The sequence below is a fragment of the Nerophis lumbriciformis genome, linkage group LG01 (assembly GCF_033978685.3).
Source record: "Nerophis lumbriciformis linkage group LG01, RoL_Nlum_v2.1, whole genome shotgun sequence".
Taxonomy (NCBI): Eukaryota; Metazoa; Chordata; class Actinopteri; order Syngnathiformes; family Syngnathidae; genus Nerophis; species Nerophis lumbriciformis.
In genome coordinates this window covers 47,192,132-47,215,272 of record NC_084548.2, presented here as the reverse complement: position 1 = coordinate 47,215,272, position 23,141 = coordinate 47,192,132, and the positions used below count along the sequence as shown (strand labels likewise).

At 39.7% G+C, this 23,141-nt stretch overlaps 1 protein-coding gene across 7 annotated transcripts in view; it reads left to right on the top strand.

The window, feature by feature from the left end:
• The first annotated feature begins 3,338 nt into the window (after positions 1 to 3,338).
• camta1a (calmodulin binding transcription activator 1a) overlaps positions 3,339 to 23,141 on the top strand; it is a 740,802-nt gene continuing 720,999 nt past the window's right edge. For 6 of the 7 annotated variants that reach the window (XM_061984687.1, XM_061984664.1, XM_061984651.1 and 3 more), the window contains exons 1-2: positions 3,339 to 3,483; positions 7,386 to 7,487. In XM_061984687.1, the coding sequence (XP_061840671.1) occupies positions 3,459 to 3,483; positions 7,386 to 7,487 (127 nt within the window). In that variant the 5' untranslated portion in view covers positions 3,339 to 3,458. The remainder of the gene's footprint in view (positions 3,484 to 7,385; positions 7,488 to 23,141) is intronic. The other variant, XM_061984658.1, reaches the window with a different exon arrangement.

Below are 23,141 nucleotides of genomic sequence, written 5' to 3'. Positions count from 1 at the left end.
CACGACGTCCACAGTTTCCAAAAACAATTTGAAATGTGGACTCGTCAGACCACAGAACACTTTTCCACTTTGCATCAGTCCATCTTAGATGAGATCGGATTCAGCAAAGCCGGCGGTGTTTCTGGGTCTTGTTGATAAATCGCTTTCGCTTTGCAGAGTAGAGTTTTAACTTGCACTTACAGATGTAGCGACCAACTTTAGTTACTGACAGTGGTTTTCTGAAATGTTCCTGAGCACATGTAGTGATATCCTTTACACACAAATGTCGGTTTTTGATGCAGTACCGCCTGAGGGATCCAAGGTCACGGGCATTCAATGTTACGTCCAGTGATTTCTCCAGATTCTCTGAACCTTTTGATGATATTACACACCTTAGATGGTGAAATCCCTAAATTCCTTGCAATAGCTTGTTGAGAAATGTTGTTCTTAAACTGTTTGACAATTTGCTCACGCATTTGTTCACAAAGTGGTGACTCTCGCCCCATCCTTGTTTGTGAATGACTGAGCATTTCAGCTGCTTTTATACCCAATCATGGCACCCACCTGTTCCCAATCAGCCTGGCCACCTGTGGGATTTTCCAAATAAGTGTTTGATGAGCATTCCTCAACTTTCTTAGTCTTTTTTGACACTTGTGCAAGCTTTTTTGAAACATGTTGCAGTCATCAAATTTCAAATGAGCTAATATTTGCAAAAAATAACAAAGTTCTCCAGTTCGAACGTTAAGTATCTTGTTTTTGCAGTCTATTCAACTAAATATAGGTTGAAAAGGATTTGCAAATCATTGTATTCTGGTTTTTTTTGCGATTTACACAACATGCCAACTTCACTGGTTTTGGGGTTTGTAGATAACAAAAAACTACGGTGCATAACAAAAGGACCAAAATATAGCACCGTGACAGGTATACCTTATCATATTATATATAATATGATAATCAAGAACAGAGTAGCTACTGTAGCTGGTAGGAAAACTATGCAGGGCAGGAAGGCAAAGGGTCTTACAAGAACTGGAATCGAGGAGAAGAATCCAGAGCATGAATCCCAAGTCCTGTGTCCATGAGGAGTAATCAGCCAGTGCCTTCCTGCCCGTACAGGTGTGATTAAATAGGCATGTTAATTACTCCCACCTGCAACAATTATGCCCGGCTCAGGGAGGGGTTAGGTCTGTAACAGAAACAAAGGGGCGGTAACAAAGAAAAACACAAGACACAAAAGAAAAAACTATTAACTACTCCAGCAACTGAACACCTGAATGGTCTTACCGCCCAAACAAAAAGGTGACAAACAAGTGGATGGAAATTGGTGTCACAATACCGTGTGTCAATAAAAAATGCAATGGATTTTTTTTTTTTTTTTTTTTGCTATAATCAAACAAAGTGTTACTGTTCAAACTGTGTGTAATGTTACAATATACTTCAAAACCTCTTCCTGGTTTTAATGAATACTTATGCTCAGTACGCTACTGTATTTTGATGTTGGTCATTATGGTGGTACTTGGAGAGCCATGTGTTTTCTGAGATGGTACTTGGGGATAAAAGTTTGAGAACCACGTGCTATACAACAGCAGCACGCTAATGTTTTTTGGAATTTCCTGCAAAAATGTTTGCCTCCCAAGTTCTTAACTGAACTCAGCGGCCGGTATGGTGTTGTTCCCTGGCAAGGTTTGGAGCCCAGTTGAATAGCCCTGGTTCAAGCTACACTATATTGCCAAAAGTATTTGGCCACCCATCCAAATGATGAGAATCATGTGTCCTAATCACTTGGCCCGGCCACAGGTGAATACAATCAAGCACTTAGGCATGACTGTTTCTAGAAACATTTGTGAAAGAATGGGCCACTCTCAGGAGCTCTGTGATTTCCAGCATGAAACTGTCATAGGATGCTACCTGTGCGACAAATACAGTCGTAAAATGTCCTCGCTCCTAAATATTCCAAAGTCAACTGCCAGCTTTATTATAAGAAAATGGAAGAGTTTGGGAACAACAGCAACTCATCCACGAAGTGGTAGGCTATGTAAACTGACAAAGAGGGGTCAGCGGATGCTGAAGCGCATAGTGCAAAGACTTTCTGCACAGTCAGTTGCTACAGAGCTCCAAACTTCACGTGACCTTCCAATTAGCCCACGTACAGTATGCACAGAGCTTCATGAAATGGGTTTCCATGGCCGAGCAGCTGCATCTAAGCCATACATCACCAAGTCTAATGCAAATCGTCGGATGGAGTGGTGTAAAGCATGTCGCCACTGGACTCCAGAGCAGTGGAGACGCGTTCTCTGAAGTGATGAATCACGCTTTTCCATCTGGCAATCTGATGGACGAGTCTGGGTTTGGAGGTTGCCAGGAGAACGCTACATTTCGGACTGCATTGTGCCGAGTGTGAAATTTGGTGGAGGCGGAATTATGGTGTGGGGTTGTTTTTCAGGAGTTGGGATTGGCCCCTTTGAATGCTCCATGATACCAAAAATATTTTTGAACAAGTCCATGCTCCCAACCTTGTGGGAACAGTTTGGAGCGGGCCCCTTCCTCTTCCAACGTGACTGTGCACCAGTGCACAAAGCAAGGTCCATAAAGACATGGATGACAGAGTCTGGTGTGGATGAACTTGACTGGCCTGCACAGAGTCCTGACCTGAACCCGATAGAACACCTTTGGGATGAATTAGAACGGAGACTGAGAGCCAGGCCTTCTCCACCAATGCGCTTTTGGAAGAATGGTCAAAAATTCCTATAAACACACTGCGCCACCTTGTGGACAGCCTTCCTAGAAGAGTTGAAGCTGTAATAGCTGCAAAAGGTGGACCAACATCATATTTAACCCTATGGGTTAGGAATGGGATGGCACTTCAAGTTCATACACAAATTGAGGAACTATTCAGCTTGGTAGACATGCTGACTTGTTGGTTGTAAAAAGGCTAAATATTGGACCAATTAGAGAGGATTTCCAAGACAACATGGCTGAGAAGGTGGAGTGGGTCCATTGCTGTCACATGTCCTTGCAAGATCACCCACATTGCCCCCAAAATGAAGATCTTTCTTCTTTCTTTCCTTTAAGCGCATGCAGTATTTTAACGAATTAAGGTGAAACACAGGAATCAATGCAGTTAAATAATGGAAACTGTTACTTGATTTACATTGTGCAATTTATCTCTGCCAAGCAGGTTTATTGATATTGATTATTAATTGCTGGCCTTGACAAAAACAATCGTTATTTGATGAAGAATGAAGGCTTACTGAAGGTGACTGAAAAATAAGTGATGTTGTCATAGGTTTACACACGACGTGAGGAGGGGGAAAATGTGTGTGTGTTGTCAGTCAGAGCCTGGCAGCCAATAGTAAGTTCGCCTGGTTCCGGACGGACTCGCCGCACGCTCCTCCACTCCCTCCGCGTGTGCTGTCCTCGCCGTGCACGCGCGTGGTACCCACGGTCGTGAGGAGGAGGAGGATGTTGCGCGTGAAGGGGAAATGGCTGCCGAAAACAAGCCGGAAGGTAAGAGAAATATAACAGGATTAATTCACTTGCTACGTGTGTCTTTTTGGCGTGTGCGTGTGTCGGCGAACAGTTGCGAGTGGCGACGCGCGCGAGTGCAGACGTTTTTTTTATTGGACACAAAAATAAGCGAGCTGTGTTTGTTGTCTCCAACGTGGAAAGCCACTAGCCTGCTAATATTAGCCTGCTTTTCCTAGTTAGCTCCCGGTCCCACCGTGAAGCGCATACTCCCGCCACGGGAGGTAAATAGTGTGCTGTGTTTTTTTATTTTTTTATTTTTATTTTTTACGTGGATTCAGTGCCCACGACGACGAGCTTAGGCTAAGTTAATGACAACATGTCAGGGGCAACTTCTTCACCTTTCCCCCCCTCCCCTCGACTCGTCGCTGACTCGTCTCACTCGCGATTTTTGAAGGTTTTAGTTGTATTGTTTATCTATTAGGTCGTCCCGTGTTTCCGCACTCTCGGAGCACGTTCGGTGCCAAAACGGAGTAACGGTTTCCGGTGATGTCAGTTGGACTCAAAGTACTTGGCCTATATTTGACGGGGGGTTGTAGCGCGTAACGTCCCTACATACCCACGCGGAATGCCATTACACGGGAGGAAATGTTTGACCTGCCTTTCCAATTCCCACGCACATAAGGCAAAGTGATGTCTTTTACCCCTCTCATCTTATTCCACACGGCTCACTAACTTGAAATGAAAGCCATTATACTCACTAAATGGGATATTGGACCAGCAAACATCTATAGATACCTACTTGGGAAGATCTTAGTGCAAAATACCACAACAAAACATGGCAGATGAGGGAAACAGCTTTAAAATGAGGAGCATCTTCTTTTAACCTACAATCCAACCAGCCTTGGTATTTCTCCTATTCAACACAGTTGACATATCTGCACTATGTCTCCAAGAATACTGACCCCTTGTCAACCCGACATGCATATGTATTGGTTTTAACTTAGGCTACATTGTTTCCAAATATTTCATCTGGATGGCAGCCATTCAGATGTTTCATTGACATTGGAAACAAGAACATCGCGTAAAATTGCATTCCAGAGAGGTTTGCTGCCTTCCAAACATCAAATCAATAAATATGTTCAAATTAACATGAAAACAATATTTAACTCTCTCCATATGAGAGCAAACACAGGAAAATTCAGCTGTTTGGTTGATGCACAGAGTCCCACCAGGGGGTGATGTTGAGCTACAGAAGTACACCTAAAAGTGAAGCAACTTGTCTGTGGCAAGAAAATGAAGACGTCTGGTTTTATGATAGTAATGACTTCACCATGTGGCATCCTCATGTATTCATCTAGTTAGCTGGACCTAATGGATTGGTTTCCAGTTGTTAATGGCAGCACCATTGCAACGCAGGGATCTCTCCTCTACTTGAAAGTCCCACTGCTGAGCACAAGAAGTTATTTTCAGTGGCCCTGCGAGGCCGGCTGGTAGTATAAAGGAGGAAGACGGGCTCTGCGAAGGCTCCATTCTTACGTGTTGTGGTGTTCGAGGTGTCACACTGCGTCCACAAAAAGTCCACAAAAACATTACTGTTTACCTGCAGCATGTCTTAGACTGTCAGATAGCCTCAAAGACAGGTGTTTCCTTAACATTTTGACCTTGGGGTTTGCAAGTTTGAGCTGATCCCTTTAAATAGTTCAACATCTCGGATGATTATGGCCCCTAATGACGAAGGGCTGCGTGTTGTGTTAAATCCAGTGGGCCATGACCCAGTGCTACTGGTGGTACTGTTTACGTCCTGGGGTTTCCGTTCCAGCTAACTCTTTGTCAGAGCCCTTGGCAGTCATGTAGTTTTTTTATTTTAGCACCCATTAAAAACCAACATGTGGCAATGACTTTGAGCACAAAGCCTGTAGGATATTGAAAAGACAGGCATGATATGTCTTTTAGTTGGATACAAAATTCAAACCAAGGAATGACAACCAATGTACCGGAAATATATGAACTGTTCAATATTTTACTACAGTGGCTACATTTTGAATTCACTTTTCATTATGAATATATTTGAATTCAAGGTTGTGTGATAAAATGAACTAATTGAAACAATCTGTAGCCTCAATTCAGCAAGTACACAATGTATTTTCTCTTTAATTTTGAAGGAAGCACAGTTTAAATGTATTTGTATTGTTTAACTAAAAACTCAGCACAAAGCGTCAGTAGGGCTAGAACAGCAACAACAACAAAAAATATACTTATTTTGCCGAAATCCTTAGCAAATCTTCAGAGATCATTAATGTTTGTCAGTGCAAGCAACGATAATTTTTTAATTTAATCAAATATAAGACTTAGGTCAAATGTCGTATTTGCATATTCCTGGTCAGCGCTCTACCAGTCACAGTTACCCTTCTGAGGAATGAATATTCAATTATGAAAGCAAATATTTTAAAGTTGTGATGCATTTTTGAGTCTCCTATAAAGCACTTTAAAAGTGTCCTATGTATTGTTGTTGTTATTATTATCATTGTTACTTTTATTTTTAAGGTTAGTGAAAAGGTCAAGTCAGCACCCTTCCAGGTTTAACTTGTTATATGTTTTACTTTTATGCCTAGTAATGAATCAATTTTGTCTGGTTCAGTCTGCACTCTCTTTTTTTTACCCCCTTCGACTCAGTACCTGTTTGCATCATCGTGATTGACCCACGACAACAGCATTTGCAGCCAAAACACGGGCTGAACATTTTACTGCTTTATTTAATAAATAACAAACATATTTGTGGTGTGTTAAATATTAGGGGTACACGATAAATAGGATATAAGAAATTACAGTATGACATCATAATACTTTTGATACTGTATCATTGAAAAATAGCTCAGAACAGATTAAAAAAACTAAACGCTCCAATGAGGCGAGATTACCCGTAATCTGTCGTAGTTGGGTTAAAGAGAGCAAATCAAGCGTTCCTTTTCTCCTACCTCATAGGAAGTTGTAAACTCTGGGTTTGAAAGAAGTACTGATAGCTATGCCTGTGCCAGTAGCGGTGATCAGAACATTGTCTACTATGACAAAGCGGGTGATACCTAATTGGTGAAGAAACAAACAGGAAGAACATTTTTTTTTCAAAATCTAAACCGGAGGCTAGCTTACACCTGTTGCCAGTCATTGCAGCGCGCGTAGAGCCTGGCATTTGCGTCCTACGCTGATAGTGCGTTCAAGGAGTACATGGATGTTGGAATTTATTTGCGGTCCTATAGAAGAACTGGTATCTGGACCTGTAATTGCTGTATACCATGTTTACCAAGGAAGACTTGACAGACTCTATCGGCAAGAACAGCCGTATGTTTTTGGGTCCTTCAGTGAGTCTATAATTGAGTCCTATAATTTTGCCTGTACTAATTACTTATATATTATTTGTATTACTTACTTCTGTCATTTGAAATCTGAATTTCATGTACAGTATACAAAGTTGTTAATCTACATATGTTACACTACCGTTTTAATAAAATTGTTTAAATCAAACATACGTATATTGATTAAAGGACGGTGTGGAAAAAAAACGTATTGCTGACAGCTTGGTCACCACCATTTTCAAATTCCTATCTACATCCCTGCTACAAGGACGCCCTCGCTGATAAAGAAACTGCTCGAACGCTAGCCGCAAAGAAAAGTGTTCGCAAACTACAGTTAAATCTAAATGTAAAAAACGATAGATAAAAATAAGTTACCGGTTGTTGGTAAGAAGCAGGAAGTTATCCATATTGGTATCGGCTTGAAAAAATATTGTGCATCCCTAGTTATTATTGCAATAACTATTCTTGCTGTATGTTGATTGCGCATGTGATTTCTGTCTGTTTGCATGGGGAATTTGTTTGGCCATCACAGGCTACAAAAATGCTTCTTTTCCTCCATTTTCTCTACTTTTTTGTCTTTGCCTCCTGAAGGACTGAAGAAAGTTCGTAATCCGGATCGAATGTACAGATCAACCGTGTGTTACGCTGGCCACGGTCCACCTAAGAGTATCAGTGATGACGCAGAGACCAACAGTAAGAGTCAGTTATTAATACTGCATTGCCGCTCCGAGAGGCCACTAGCTGGCCAATCAATTATTCATTCATCGATTCATTTATTTACTCCTCGATTCCATCTCCCACCATCCTACATGACCCCTTCCTTATTCTGTTCTCAAACATAATAACTCCACCACCTACACCCTCTCTGCTGATATAAGTATCAGATTTAAGGGATCACACTGTCATGTTATGTTTTGTTAACAAAGAGTGATTGTGCTACATATAGGCCAAGGGATCAGGACCTTAGTGGACCCTCAAAGAGAGAGAGATAGAGAGTTGACACTCCAAGCCATCACTTGTGGCCTTTGGCTTTTTTCCCACCTATTTTGGCTATTCATATCACACCTTGACGTCCGGCTGTATCCTATTGCACTTCAAATGGATGCATATTTCCCCCCATGTAGAGTGAGGACAAGTAACAAAGATAACGTCACAGTTGAGATTTTCCTGTGGGTACGATTTCAGCACTGTCATGTGTCTGGACAAAAGTGCTTGGGGCTAAACAAAACAGTTAGAAATGTAGACCAAAGAATCACCTTTAATTTGCGGGGGATTTTCCCTTCAGTTGTCTTTAGAGCATGTTGTGTTTAGCTTTTTCAGTGGGGAAAAAGAGTCTGATTGTTCCTCAGAATAAAGCAGCCCCATCGTTGTTAATGAATACACTAGTCTCTTTACTGCGGCTGTTGATCTAGACTAGAGACTGGCTAATTAAGTGTGCTCATGTATTGTCATTTCTAAATAGGGAGTTTGAAATCAGCCGCAACTCCTTGTTAGACTCCACGCTCAATAAGTGTCACTGCTCTGGTGTAATATTTTTGACTTTTTTCAAAATAAACTGTTTTGAAAGATTTAATGGCCAAGGACTGCGCAGAAAATTGGAACATTGATTCCGATTGCTTTTACACTTGTGCCCTCTCACACATGGCAGCAGTAACAGACAACAGCCATCTTGCTGTTTTTCTTTTTATGTTATTGCACACTGTTACACTATGCACATTTAATGCATGGAGCCTGGAGGTTGTTTTCGGCTGGTGAGGACACTCTATGGCAGGCAGCAATGCCATTGATCTGAGTAATTGTCTGAATAATTGTTGAAGCAGTTATGATACAGAGCATGCTTTTGTTTGTGTGCATGTGTAAGCGGGGAGAGTGAATGAGCGCGAGAGGTGTTACGCGGGAGCGAGGGAGAGAGAGAGACCTCACCTCTGCTCTCCTTGAGATGGGATTTTTATGGATGGGTGAGCTTGGTGAGGGCCAAGAACACATAAAGAGTCATTTTTAGTTTGTTGCAGGCAGTTAACCGTGTGTGCATGTTTGTTGAACTTCTAGTAATAGGCTTTTTTTCAGCTGTTTGACTTTTTGACACACTTCCCTTATTATGTGGCATTGTGTTACACTTTAATAACCACTTAGAGTCATGTTAACAGCAGTGAATACAACCAGCGTGCCTGCCGATTATGAAAAAAAATTGCACAGATAATGGAATCCTCCAAGATTCAGTACATTTCTTTCCCACTAATAAGGAAAAACGAACTATATGTTTCCGTTACAAATCAGTGAACAGCATGTCAAGCAGACAGGCAGACTGCTTTCTTTGTTGTAGTTTTGGTGAAGACCTGCCTTGACTTTGCCTTTGCTTGTGGGCGGTTTGTAATTTCACTGTATGTAAGAGTGTTGTTGAACAAGTTATTGGCCAAATGATAAAAATAATTGGTTCTCCACTTCCACACCAACACTATTTCAAGTTTTCACACTTGTATTCGCCTCCTCATTAAGAGCGACAAGGCTGTGGGTCCCCGGACCATTGACCAATCAAATTGGACTTCATTTGAAGTCTTTGGCAACGTGCCACCCGTCTTCTTTGTTGCTCCAGTATAAAATAGATCATATACTACAACTAGTAAAGGTTTTAAAAAAGTATATTTTTGGTAAATTTGGTGACACTTCAAGCCTCTTGGAATAATTTGCTGAGCATGGGCTGTGAGTGAAATGACATTCTGCATTAGGGCCGTCGATTAGTCAACAATTATCTTTATGATTTGTCGATTAGTCAGATAATAAAGCGTACGGTACACATATTTAATGGCTCTAATTTTTTTCATCGACTTCCAAATGTAGCCTAAGTTATTTCAGGCATGTGCTTACAAACAACAACAATGACTAATTAATTTATAAATATGTATTTTACTGTAACTGTGCTGCTCATTCAGCTGCAACAAAAATTAAAATGACTATTTAAAAACCTATGAAGGTTCTCATTCATCCAGGTCGTTGTCATCTCAGGGCGTTAAATAATTCGCAACTGGACTGCTTGGTTTGTCTTGGAAAACGTTTCGCCGCTCATCCGAGTAGGCTTCATCAGTTCGTGCTCATAGACTTACATTGGTCAGATCAAGTCCAAAAGAAACAAAACAACCACCACTAGGCCAACGCATGGCATAGCATAGACGGGCAACATTTTCAGGCCAAGACTCAGCTGTCTATCTGCACCTCAGAGATAAACAGCACTCCTTTGAGAACAAAAATGTACAGGTTCTGGACAGAGAGGACGGATAGTACGAAAGAGGAGTGAGGGAAGCCATCTATGTCAAGGTTGAAAAACCATCCCTGAACAGAGGAGGTAGTCTGTGACACCACCTGTCGCCCACATACAACACTGTCCTTTCAACCATTCCTAAAAGACTCTGCAATTTAGCCTCCAACAAATAGCAGGAGTTAGAAACATTCTGGTCACCTTCTGTAACCAGAAGATGACCAAACGGTGACCACAATGCCATTTGTGCTCTTTGTTTACAACTGAATGGAATGCTTATGCAGGGGATTCCGACTATTTTGGACTGGTAGTCGTCGATCCACAGCGATCGTTCTGCCACACAATACCTCAATAGGGACGGCGTGGCGCAGTGGAAGAATGGCCGTGCGCGACCCGAGGGTCCCTGGTTCAATCCCCTCCTAGTACCAACCTCGTCATGTCCGTTGTGTCCTGAGCAAGACACTTCACCCTTGCTCCTGATGGGTGCTGGTTAGCGCCTTGCATGGCAGCTCCCTCCATCAGTGTGTGAATGTGTGTGTGAATGGGTAAATGTGGAAGTAGTGTCAAAGCGCTTTGAGTACCTTGAAGGTAGAAAAGCGCTATACAAGTACAACACATTTATCATTATTTATCATTTACTTCAATGCTAACGAGGGGAATTTACACTTCAACGACTGTCGTTGGTTTTGACAGTTAGGATTGCTCGTTTGCATTAAAACAGTTGTTTTTTTACTCACGACGATAGGGCATAACCATCCTTGCCGAGGCACACCCTCCTGGTTTTTTGGAGTATAAATATTTGGGGTTTTGGCACCAACTGTTGGGCTTGATCTGACCAACTGATGAAACCTACTCGGATGAGCGGTGAAACGTCTTCCAAGACAAACCAAGTAGTCCAGTTGCAAACGATTGAACGCCCTGAGATGACTATTAAAATGTTATCCATTTAAAAAAAAAAGGAAAGGCAAATTGCTAAAAATAAATAAATAAATAATGTTGTTTATGTATTAAAAAGCTGTTAAAATAGCTGCAATGAAAACAAACAACAAAACACAAAATCTAACTTCCTCAAAAAGAAAACAAGCATTTTGTGATGATGTTTAAAAAGCTGCACACTGGTATATTGACTATTGCTTAACTATTGGCAGTTTTAGCACTCTAATAAACTCAAAGTGTAGAATTATATTTTGATTAATTTTTAAAATGTTGGCTATTTAATAGATTGTATGTTTAATCTTTTGATACCTTTGCATTGGTGCATGTCTGCCTATGTGTGTGTGTGTGTGTTAGCACGCGTGGTTTGCATTTGTTATTGTGCCCTTTTTTATGGCATTGCAAATTGACGCTGCTTTAAAAAGTACTCGGATATATGTGATGTCAACAAAGTTTAGCTTGCTGACTTTGGCTATAATAATAGTTAGTTATTTTTCACACAACTTCATCCCACATCATGCCTCCGCTTTAAATGTTCGTCTATCCCAGATGTACAGCTATAAAAACAAGGTCCGCTTTGCAAAATGAGCAAGGTATTCTTGTTTTTAACAAGAATAGGAAGAAATGTTCTCACACTGTACATGTTATCACTGGCAAGCTTTTTGCGAGTAGCGGTGCTGAACCGCTTCCGCCGGAAAAACACAAGTGATGACGTCACGACTATTGTCGACAAATATGATTGTCGGTGACAAATATAATTGTGGACATTTGTTGACAATGTCGACTAATAGTTGCAGCTCTATTCTGCAGTGTGTCAGGTTACAGCCCAGAAAACATAGGATGTGAGTTCACACTAGAACTTATAATGTTGATTAGTTGAATAATGTCTAGCTATCTTTTTTCCACATTATTATCGAGAAACACCTGTTATTAATATAATTTTATTAAATTGGCCAAGTATGACTTTAAATGACTTTGAGCCTTAGCTGTGAATCTGCAATGCAAATGCAAAAGAAAAAGAACCAGTTTACTGCAGATTGGATAAAACGTGTTCTCTCGTCACTTCGCGGATCGTTTACTGCCTTCTCAGTGCATTGCGGATTTTCAAGTACCATTAAGTGTGTTGAGATTTGAGTATCCATTTAAGTTTTAATGTTAAAATTATAAAGCTTTTAGAGCATATGAAGTGTTTTAAGCGCATATTAAGTTTTTATAAGTGGGTGTGAAAGTTTTGTAGAATGTGTGGAATGCTTGTAAAAAGTGTAAATACCTAATAATAATCATAAATATAATAAAATCAATAGTGTGCCAAATTCGCAGAATTTCACTGATAATGAAGGGGTCTGGAACGTGGGAACGTAACCCCCAAGATAGTCGAGGAAACATTTTAAATTTGTTTTAACTGATAATCAATCAAATCAAACTAATGCACAATACAATATTGTCTAAATATTTTGGTAACATTATTACAATATAGTAATTGAATATTAATCATTTTTTTTGTAATGGGATTTATATAACTAAGGTGTTGCTGTAGCTTGTTAAATGAAATCGATGATATGTTTGATGTAAGGTTTTCTTATAGAGTGGGAAAGGAAAACGATGCATTTGAACAGAGGTGTCCAAATGTTTTGACTTGGGGGCTGTCTTGGGCAAAAGCAACTTGGCAGGGCGGCCGAAAGCAGACTGCATGTAAAGTAACCATATATACACGCACATATATATAGCCTATACATATAAATGTGTACCTATATATACAAACTATATTAATATATATATATATATATATATATATATATATATATATATATATATATATATATATCAGAGGTGGGACCAAGTCATTGTTTTGCAAGTCACAAGTAAGTCTCAAGTCTTTGCCCTCAAGTCCGAGTCAAGTCCCGAGTCAAGACAGGCAAGCCCCGAGTCAAGTCCAAAGTCAAGACTGGAAAGTCTCAAGTCAAGTCCTAAGTCCTGCATTTTGAGTTTCGAGTCCTTTTAAGTCCTTTTAACCACAGACTAATATATTAACACAGATTGTGTATGCTTTTCAAACGCTGTATTTATTTATTAAAACAAGTGCATTTTAAATTGCAGGAAAGAAAATTGTGCTGACATTGCACTTTATAATAGCACTATTAACCAGTCATTTTAAACATTAACTCATTCCTTTACAGAACAAACACATTGAAAAATAAAGTGCAAATGTACTTATTTGTACAAAAGTGTTAACATTGAAAAAACATGACATATATGTGAACATAACAAAAAAGTTGTACTTTTTATATGTCAGGGCCCTATGCTGCATTGCATTTGCAAAAGACCAAATTAGCCAAGAGTCTGTCAGTCATTTGTGCACGATGGGGGCGTAGTATGATGCCACCATGGCTGAAAACTCGCTCCACTGGAGCACTGGAGGCAGGCACTGCCAAGACTCTCATGGCCACTCGGAACAGTGAAGGAAGAGTCTTCATGTTCAATGCCCAGAACAAAAGGGGTGAGAGAGTTGTTTTGGGTTGGTGCACTACTTGTAAGTGTATCTTGTGTTTTTTATGTTGATTTAATTAAAAAATAAAAATAAAAATAAAAATTCTTGTGCGGCCCGATACCAATCGATCCACGGACCAGTACCGGGCCGCGGCCCGGTGGTTGGGGACCACTGAGGTAAACAACCAACAGTATGTCAGAAAGCTAGCTAAAACGGTACACATATTCATAATATAGTATACATTTTAACTGACCTTTATTTTACTATTTTTGTCTTTTTTTAGGTGGCTAAAATACGCGGTGCTGCTGACCGCCGTCTAACGTTACGTGTGATATATTGACTAACGTAACCCTGCTTTAAAAAAATCACTGAACAAAAAGTATGAATAAGGTAGTGAACTGCAACAGATTCCCGTGTTTGCAATGACGTTATAACGTTAGCAGTGAGTTTACAGCCTCACTGATTTAACTACACAGCAAATAAAAGTCACGTTACTTAGCCAATAAACGTTATCTTTCATTCAAAACTTACCGTTCTTTGTGCAACTTCAAATGCCGGACGAAGTTGGAAGTTGTTGCCTCTCCATCAGTAATTTTCGAACCGCATGTGTTGCATACTGCAAACCGTTTTGTGTTAAACACCTCGTAATTTTTATACCGAAACAAAATTATTTTAGGTATCATTTTTTGTTCACTGGCGTGTGGTTTGGACATGTCTTCTTCCTTGGTTGTCCTGCAATTTGATTGGATGAATGCTGTGTGATGAAAACAAAGTAGATCTAATTTGATTGGCTGTTGTACTGAGACCACACCAGCTGACACACGCAACGCTGATAGACAAGTACACAACGAAAAATACGGAGCGCTCCCGAATAACTTTTTCATCTTTGGGTTTTGGGGAAAGTAGCAAGTCATGTCAAGTCATGTCAATTCAAAAGGCTCAAGTCCAAGTGAAGTCACAAGTCATTGATGTTAAAGTCTAAGTCGAGTTGCAAGTCTTTTTACATTTTGTCAAGTCGAGTCTAAAGTCATCAAATGCATGACTCGAGTCTGACTCGAGTCCAAGTCATGTGACTCGAGTCCACACCTCTGATATATATATATATATATATATATATATATATATATATATATATATATATATATATATATATATATGTATGTGTGGGAAAAAAAATCACAAGACTATTTCATCTCTACAGGCCTGTTTCATGAGGGGGGTACCCTCAATCATCAGGAGATTTTAATGGGAGCATTCGCATACCATGGTTTATATAGGGCACAGAGTGGGTGGGTACAGGCTGGCGTAGGGGCGTGGTGATTGGCTCATGTGTTACCTAGGAGGTGTTTCCGTCTATGGCGGCATGCTGCTACAATTTCGCTGCGCTTGTTGAGGGATGTCTGCTCCAAATTGACATTTGTTGAGCACTGTACGACGATCAGAAATGGAAAAATTCAACATCGACTACTCCACGAAGAACATCCCCATACCCGCGCAGAATGACTACAAGCTAAGGCTCATAGAAAAGACGGAACACTTCCTAAGAAGGATGTGGTGGAAAGCACATTTTTTCCTCCACCCTGAAACAAAAGGAACGCAAAAGAAAACTTACGGATTCAAATCTACCAAGAACCCACCCACAGTTGAGGAACTAAAGGATTTTGAGAACGACATGCTCAAAATGATACAATCAGTCAAATTCAAGCCAATCCGCAACCCACTCCTCACCAAGCTGAAAAATGACAAGGAGCGCATCAAGAAAGTAAACAACCTCATCATAGCTGCCGATAAAACCACAAACTTCTACAGAATGGACATACCAGAACACCACACCTTACTGGACAGAAGCATCACCAAATCATACAAAAAAGCGCAACCCAACACCTTACAGAACAACCACCTGGAAAATAAAAGGATCGCGGCTGAACTGGACATTGAGGACAGGGTGGACGCCACAGCCAACAAGGAAGCCTTCATCACATTGAAGGACCACAAACCCAACTTCGCAAATAACCCAACATGCCGACTAATAAACCCAACTAAATCTGAAATAGGAAAAATCAGCAAAATAATCCTGGACAGAGTCAACACAAAAATCAAGGACAAAACACCACTCAACCAATGGAGAAATACAGCAGCAGTAATCAAATGGTTCAACAACATCCAAGACAAACAACAGCACAACTTTATCTCCTTTGATATCGAGGAATTTTACCCTTCCATCACGCAAGACCTACTGACTCAAGCACTAGACTTCGCCTCAGACTACGACTCAATCACAGGCAACGAAAGAAACATCATCATCCACGCAAAAAACTCCATTCTCATCCACAACAGTACACCATGGCAAAAAAAGAACAATGCAACATTTGACGTCACTATGGGAAGTTTTGACGGAGCAGAAACGTGTGAACTCGTTGGGAGTTTCCTCCTCTCCCAGCTCGCTAGCCTCAATCTGAACCTTGGTATTTACCGTGATGACGGACTGGCAGTGTGTCGCGCCTCGCCAAGGAGCAGCGAGAATACCAAGAAGCGCATATGCCAAATTTTCAAAGAGAACGGCCTACGGATCACGATTGAAGCCAACAAGCAAACCGTCAACTTCCTTGACGTCACTTTCAACCTGAGAAATAACAGCTACCAACCATTCACGAAACCCAACACATCACTCCAATACGTGCACCATGACAGCAACCACCCACCCACCACCACGAAAAGAATACCTACCGGAATCAATAAAAGGCTATCGATGCTGTCATCTAGCAAAGCTGAATTTGACCAAGCAACCCCCCCGTACCAAAAAGCCCTTGATGAAAGCGGATACAATTTCACCCTCACCTATGAACCCACGCCAGGAAACCAGCCAAAAAAGAACAGAAAACGAAACGACATCATCTGGTACAACCCCCCATACAGCAAAAACGTCTCAACTAACATTGGACACAAATTCCTCAATCTGATTGACAAACACTTTCCCAAAGACAACACCCTAAGAAAAGTATTCAACAAGAACAACATTAAATTGAGCTACAGCTGCATGAACAATATACGACAAATCATCTCAAACCACAACAAAACAATTGCAAATGAGCCGTCGGCCCCCAGACAGAGCGACTCCAAAACCAAAAAAGGCTGTAACTGTCGAAAGAAACCTGATTGCCCTCTCAACGGGGGGTGCTTACAAACATCAGTTGTCTACCAATCTAAGGTAATACGCAAGGACATTAACACATCCGACACATATGTAGGATTAACCGAGGGAGAATTCAAAACCAGATGGAACAATCACAAGGCTTCTTTCAGGAACAAAAAGCTGCGAAATACCACAGAACTCAGCAAACACATTTGGGACCTCAAAGACAATAATGTTGAATATTCAATAACATGGCAAATTCTTGCATCCAGCACACCTTACAATAGTGGTAATAAAAGATGCAACCTATGCTTGAAAGAGAAACTGTTTATTATTTACCGTCCAGACCTGTCATCCCTCAACAAGCGCAGCGAAATTGTAACAGCATGCCGCCATAGACGGAAACACCTCCTAGGTAACACATGAGCCAATCACCACGCCCCTACGCCAGCCTGTACCCACCCACTCTGTGCCCTATATAAACCATGGTATGCGAATGCTCCCATTAAAATCTCCTGATGATTGAGGGTACCCCCCTCATGAAACAGGCCTGTAGAGATGAAATAGTCTTGTGATTTTTTTCCCCACACATACATATATGGCGCTCTACTACGGTATTGAGCACTATTTTTTGGATAACCTTATTAAGACATATATATATATATATATATATATATATATATATATATATATATATATATTAATATAGTTTGTATATATATTGTGTACATATATACAAACTATATTAATATATATATATATATATATATATATATATATATATATATATATATATATATATATATATATATATTAATATAGTTTGTATATATAGGTACACATTTATATGTATAGGCTATATATACATACATACACACTATGTAAACAATGTAAATACAATTTATACCTATACAGTTCTGAAATGAGTGTACTCCTATAGATGTTAAATATATGTGTAATGTAATTCAATAAGCATCTATGTACATTTATATTGAAATCACTACATTAACTTCAGTTGTTTTTTTTAATCAATATTTATTCCAATTTTGCTGTCTGAGTGATGACATTTACAAATCTGTTTTCACACGTAATCGACGATCGCAGTGCTTTAAGTCTGCATATTAATTTCATACCAAATTGAAAAGGGAAGTTTGGCAAATATATAAGAATACAATACAGTCTATTTGCCAGGGTAATCGCAAATATACGCTGTTAGATGGATGCATGCGCACTCGCACACACACACACACACACACGCACACACACATACACGCACACACGCACACACACACACACACACACACACACACACGCACACATGCATGCAGACACGCATACACAAATACACACATAATTCCGCTTTTTTTTCTCCGCCACGCAGCAATATTATCAGGAAAATCTTAAGACACTTCAGTTTGATTAAATCAAGCTATAAGAGCCGGAACAACACATAACTTTAACTACTTCAACTTTAACATCCTCCCTTCCTACATCAGACTGTGATGATAATGCAATATGATGTATAAACAATAAAACTCTGTATATTAAGAGTATGTAAAAGTTTGACTCCTACCGTGTTTACTTCCGTAACGACCCCCCTAACGTTTTGTGATCAATCAGAAATATCAAGCAGCTAAAATGCGCCGAATATGAGGGAGTGTGGAAAGAGTGATTTGCATATTACTGATCACACATTGTAGCGGATTTATATGGGTGTAATTTCAAATTATGTTTGGTGAATGAACATGTTTTTATAATGTATACAAAATTCAATAAGCAGGTTGTGTGTTATGTTGACCGTGTGTTGATTTTTTTGTGTTGGATGGAGTGTATTTACACCAAAAATAGGAATAGCTGTTTGGATTGGGTTGTATAAATTAATATTGTGCTCGTGACACTGAAAAAACTCTTGGCCAATCCCATCTTCAACCACAACATAGCGGAAAAATTGCAGCGATCGAACTCTCAGGTAGTTAAAGTTAAGCCTGGTGTGTACTAGCTCTCGCGTTGCATAGCTTGTGTAGACGATGCCGTCATACTCCCTCCCCCTGCGTAGCCTCCCGCATAGCCTACGTGCAACTCCCAAAAATCTTAGCTTATTGTCGCCGGCGACGCAGAACGCAGAGCTGTTATTGGTCAGTTTTTGCCAAGGAGGGTCCCTGAACACAGGCGAGCAGACTTTGTGCTTGAAATGCACCAATTATTGTATGAAATGAAACAACAGAGATAAACATTTACATGAAAACGGATATTGTGTACTTAATATCTTGGTGCGCTCTAAAAATAATTACTGTATGTTAGGGCTGGGCGATAAGGAGGGAAACAGTTTTATTAACCCAGTTAGTCAAGATGGGCATTAACAGCACATAAAATAAACTGTTTAAGTAGCACAGAATTACATAACATAAATAAAATAGAAAAATATTATTTCTATGTAAAATAAATAACATAGCTGTGCAAATAATACAAAATGTATCAAACTCAGATAGAAAATACTTTTGCAGGCAGGCACTTTTTAATTCCCAGTCGACGATGTAATGGACTGTCAGACACGTACGGTTTTGGTCAGCGCCAAGTAAGTGACTTGACTTAATTGGGCGGCTATGATCTTCCTCTCTTCAGCATACATTTTTGGCAGCATTTCTCGTGTGAAATATGTCCGGCTTGGCAACTCGAGAACAGTTTTGATTTGGGCTTACATGGTAAACAACTCAGATGAATGTTTTATCCGCATACATTTGTCCAAATGTAGCCAAGTACACGCATTGTGGGTTCCCTGGACGTCGTCTACATCGCTAAAAGAAAAATCTAAGGAATAGAATCCCTCTGCCTTTTTCTACTACTTTTTTAAATATATAAATCGCTCGCTTGAATATTCTCTTTTCTCTTTTACGACTCTCTCGTCGTCATTTGGGATGTGCGTGTCTGTTGTGATTTCCCTTCCTGGTTCGATGACGCGCCCTATCTTGCCTCTGATTGGCCTGTCTGTAACCTTAACCAATCGTGACTCATCATAGTAAACAACCAACCAATCATGGATGTTCTTATACATACAAGCACGTCTTGGAAGGAGGAAGGAGAGGGGTTTCAAGCCCATGGAGTTTTGAGAGGGAGTGAGAAGCGGGGGAGAACAAGGAACACAACAAATAAGCGGAGTTTGGTCATTTTAACGTGAAATAAATTATATCGATATTACAATATTTTCGTAATTCATATCTTTTTTTAAAATATATCACTATATTTTACAAATTCGATATATTGCCCAGCCCTACTGTATGTGTCGTTTTTCAGCGTATTGTGTTGTTGTTGCGCCCATAAGAGGTCACAAAGTACGACACTAATTTCACACTCTTTTCAACTATTATTGTCAATCTTGTGCTAACAACAGGTTCAATTCAGACACATATTCTTTCTCATGCGCACACGTCTTTTCTCTCACATGCAACACTTCTCATTCTCCGTCAATAATCTTTCAGAAACGGTATACTTAGAAACATTTGTGAACTCTGAGCATGACCATACAGATTAACACCAGCATGTCGTTAACTTACAATAGTTATTTAACATTTTTTGTTTATTTACAATTACATGTTAGCTCTCTCTTGTCCCATGTCCCAAATGGCCGAATAGCGTTGCAGATAATAATAACGTCCTCTGCCGCGAGTCGTTCAGAAGTTGCACAGTCTATCTTTGCGAACGTTTTTTCCCCTGGTTTATAAGTAAAACGTCCATTAAAAGTGAACTGATGATTGTGAATAATTAGTTCCAGTGTAGACAACGACGTTGATATTGTGGCTCAGTGGTTGATGTCACTCGACACAGGAAGAAAACACACAGTATCTAGTCAACAACAGCTGCAAATGCTCATTCTGGAGACACTGCCCCTTAGTGTTTTGGAAGAGAATTACAAGTTTGGCACCACCACCCACGGAAGAACTATAAATCAAACAAGACGTCGTCAGTGGTAACACAAGCTACGTGATGCGAGAGTATATTCCAGCCTTAAGGCTCAAGACATGCAATGAACCAAACTTCTTTTTTAACTTGTGATGTCTCGTGGGTCTTCGCCGCAGGCCGCACTTGGCCCCTGCAGTAGAGAATACATAAGTAGTTAGTCCCATAAATGTAAACTTATCTTTTCACAATCATCACTATGTTAAGTTGTATGTTTAATGTTTTATAATATTCAAGCAGAAGCTGCTTCAGTTGCAACTTGCTATTTTTTCTCAGCCGATGTTTCTCTCAGTATTTAACGAGAATTGGCAAAGTAACACAATGTTGAAACAAAGCTTAAATTATTATAATATAATGACATTTATATTTTACATTGAAATCAACAAAATGAACTGGTGAATTGTAATTTAGTTTAGAATAAGTTCAATGCAATACATTGTAATAACATTATGCCCAAACCCCAGAGCTTTCAATTCCTGATGTTAGTCCAGAAATGCTTATGATGAAGCTGGAATAGAGTTTCATGATTAAGCACAAGCTGTATCAGGGCTATAACTAAGATGCAGGTTAAACCCCCTATTTACCTAGCCTCATTCTTTTAATTAGCTTTACCAGTATATTGATCGCTCTTATTTCAAAGCTTGTCATGAGTTAGTCACTGCACCTCTGGCTTTGTTAACAACATTCCCTTTAACTCAGATTCCGGCCAGTGGACTGGGCGTATTCTACCACTACCACTGAACTCATGTGACTGTCATCCCACACTGTCCTTGTGGCCATTACAGAATGTCTTCATTTCACTTTCACATAATAATGTTCAAATATACCACATTTTTGAGGAATTCTGTTGAAACCACATGTTGATATTGGAGTGTGAGAGTTGTATTTGTTGTTGTTTTTCGTTCATGCTGTGAGTAGATACTATTTTTGTTCTCTTCAGTAGACTGTATTAAGCCTATGCTTTTGTGCCTTTTGATATGCTTGCATTGATGGAATCAACACTTGAAGAAGATTGCCTTTCAAATCCCCTGGCTGCTTGTGGTGCAAGTAATTCACAGTTTGTGTCACACACTGTGACTGCTTGAGTGTTTGAGTATTATTCTGTCCATTTAATAAAGGGATTAAGTGATCAAAATACCCTCTTATCTGCAGAAGTGAGCTCCATTGTTAGTTGCAGAAGGTGCAGCAGATGACAGCACATTCGTTGAAGCAAATGCCCTGCTTCCTCTATTGTTATGAAATCAGTGAAGATAAAACTCTGAAAGTAGACACAGCTTGTTATTTACATAACTGCATACATCTATGATCAAGTGGCTGTATGTCCTTTAACACATGTAATACAACCAGAAGCTGACCCACTTGACCTCGGACATTTAATATGCAGGTTTCATTTCATGTAGCTGCAGAAGAGAAAACACTAGTGTAAGACTGTAAGACTGCACTTCACATCAGTAAATTGTTAAACTACTGAACTGTTGGGAAAAATATTGCCATTCAGTTTTAAATCAGAGTTGTCCCACCAGCGGTGATTCATTGAGTGATCTATGGCCAAAACATTAGCTTGCAATTTCACCACAATGTGAGCACAGATTAAAAAGAAAACCCAACAGTCTCAGAGCGTCCTGAGACAGAGACAGAAGAGAGGTGGGTGGGCGGTGGGGGGGAAACCATGGTTATTGATTAAAGATTTGTTTTTGTCAGCCTTTCCAGGCTCATGACCCTCACTCTCGTCTTGAGGGTGGGGCTGGAGCAAGCAAGCATGACAGAAATCCCTCAAATTCAGGCTAAATGTTTGTTTCGAAGCCAAGGTCAGTCACACTCCAGAAGTAACACACCAGATATATGTCTTTATAATAGGGCTGGGCGAAATGGCTACCAAATTATAACGATTAATTTTTTCCTATCATTCGATCTTGATTTTTATTACTATTTAAAAAAAAAAATAATAGCGGATTGTCCCGTGCAGGATTATATCGAGTACTGTTGCATCCCTACTGTTTACTCTTGCCATATTTTGTAACAGACATTTCCGCCATATTTGATTGAGCTAATATATGCAAATAGCTGAGAAGTGTCACTTTGTTCATATTTATGATTGTGTTTACTAGATGTGCAACCTTACAGGAAACCCACGCTACGGTCCGGACCACGGTTTTGCTTCTTTTTTGATACATTTTGTGGGTGTAAACAACTTTTTTTCCCCTCTCAAAGTTATTTTGTTATTTTGATTGTCATCACAAACATTCTGCAGTAAACAAAGTATCATTGGTGTAGTGAATACTATAGGACTTTTTTCAAGTTGACATTTACTAAACATCACTTTCAAATGTTAAATTATTATCCGCATTCTTTGATTACTTGTATACATCAGTCCTTTGGCAAACGGCAAGCGGTTAAATACCGTATTTAGCTTATATTTAATAAAAATACATTAAAGTGCAGTTTGGATTTGAGTGACTGTAAAATAATGTGTACCAACACATAAAACAAGTTTAATGAATGTTTCAGGAACAAAATGTTTTTTATCCACAAACTCAAAAATTATTTGAACACAAAGTGTCCGTCTGCAGAGTTTTTTAGTATTAT